The following is a 1,234-nucleotide window of genomic DNA, read 5'->3' on the forward strand; positions in this document are numbered from 1 at the left end:
ATGCCGGTACCAGGGGGGTGCCAGTACTGGAGGGATGCTGGTACCAGGGGGACACCAGTATCAGAGGGATGCTGATACCGGGGTGATGCCTGTACTGGAGAGATGCTGGTACCAGGGGGATGCCAGTATCGGAGGGATGCTGATACCAGGGAGATGCCAGTACTGGAAGAATGCTGGTACCGGGGGGACGCCAGTACTGGAGGGATGCTGGTACCAGGGAGATGCCAGTACTGGAAGAATGCTGGTACCGGGGGGACGCCAGTACTGGAGGGATGCTGGTACCAGACTTGGTGCCCATCCAGACTCCTAATGAGATCACCGTGGACAATTTCGTTCCCGGGTGAAAGGCTCCCAGGGCCTGCCAGGGTCGTCCCCCCTCCCCGCCCCAACTTTCCCCTCCATGGGGATTTCCCCCCCCCAGTCTGGCCGAGGCAGTGGGAGAGGTGAGAGGAAAGGTGGGCAGGGGAAAGGGCCACCTGCTTCACCTCCCGCCTCCTCCCCAGCAGGGCTGGGGTGGCCCTTGGGGTTCCCAGGTCACCCTCTTTACTGTTGCTGGCTCCTCTCTTAAGCTCCAGCTCCTGGAGTCAGGCTGTGAAACTGTACCCTGTTCACTTTAAAAAAACCCTACTTTGGTTAAAACCCTTGGAAACGTGACTGGAACTGGCTCATGGACCAGACAGGGAAAGCAAATGAACTCTCCAACTTGTTATTTGAGAACCCGGTGCTGATTAAGCCAGCCTGATGATCTGGGGAGTCTGACTCATCATTTTTTTTTCAGTTGGCGAAATAGGAATTCACTGCCGCTGTTCTCCGGCAGCAAATCACCGCATGCCACGTGGGAACTGGCAGCAGGCTGGGGGCAGAGGCTCGCGGGCCCTGCCCGTCCCGACACCCCCATCCCGCAGCACCCTTTGCCTTGCCTGGGTGGTCTCTACAGAGATTTGGGGGGGGTGGGGAGCGTTTTTAATCTCTGCAGCTCTATGGCCAGGTATGAATAATCTTAAATCAGATTAAGCTGTCCTGGAAAAGATGGTAGCCAGGCTCCTGAGCCCAGCCTCTCGCCACTTTGCCAGGGCACGTTGTGCATCAACAGCCTTCTGGGAGCTGATGCCGTGTCACGTCCCCTGCGCCCACCGCTTCCCTCCAGCAATGGGAGAGGCTCTGCAGGGGCGCAGAGGAGCCGTCCTGCTGCCCCAGAGCTGCTGCAGACCCCAGGGAGCCGCCCGCCCTGCCG

At 59.2% G+C, this 1,234-nt stretch overlaps 1 protein-coding gene across 1 annotated transcript in view; it reads left to right on the forward strand.

Moving 5' to 3' along the window:
• Nucleotides 1-1,234, forward strand: part of LRRC3 (leucine rich repeat containing 3) — a 1,930-nt gene continuing 696 nt past the window's right edge. Inside the window, exon 1 of the mRNA XM_009644491.1 lies at nucleotides 1-6. Within this exon, the coding sequence (XP_009642786.1) occupies nucleotides 1-6 (6 nt within the window). The remainder of the gene's footprint in view (nucleotides 7-1,234) is intronic.

This window comes from Egretta garzetta, unplaced genomic scaffold (assembly GCF_000687185.1).
Source record: "Egretta garzetta isolate BGI_Z169 unplaced genomic scaffold, ASM68718v1 scaffold448, whole genome shotgun sequence".
In the NCBI taxonomy this organism is placed as follows: Eukaryota; Metazoa; Chordata; class Aves; order Pelecaniformes; family Ardeidae; genus Egretta; species Egretta garzetta.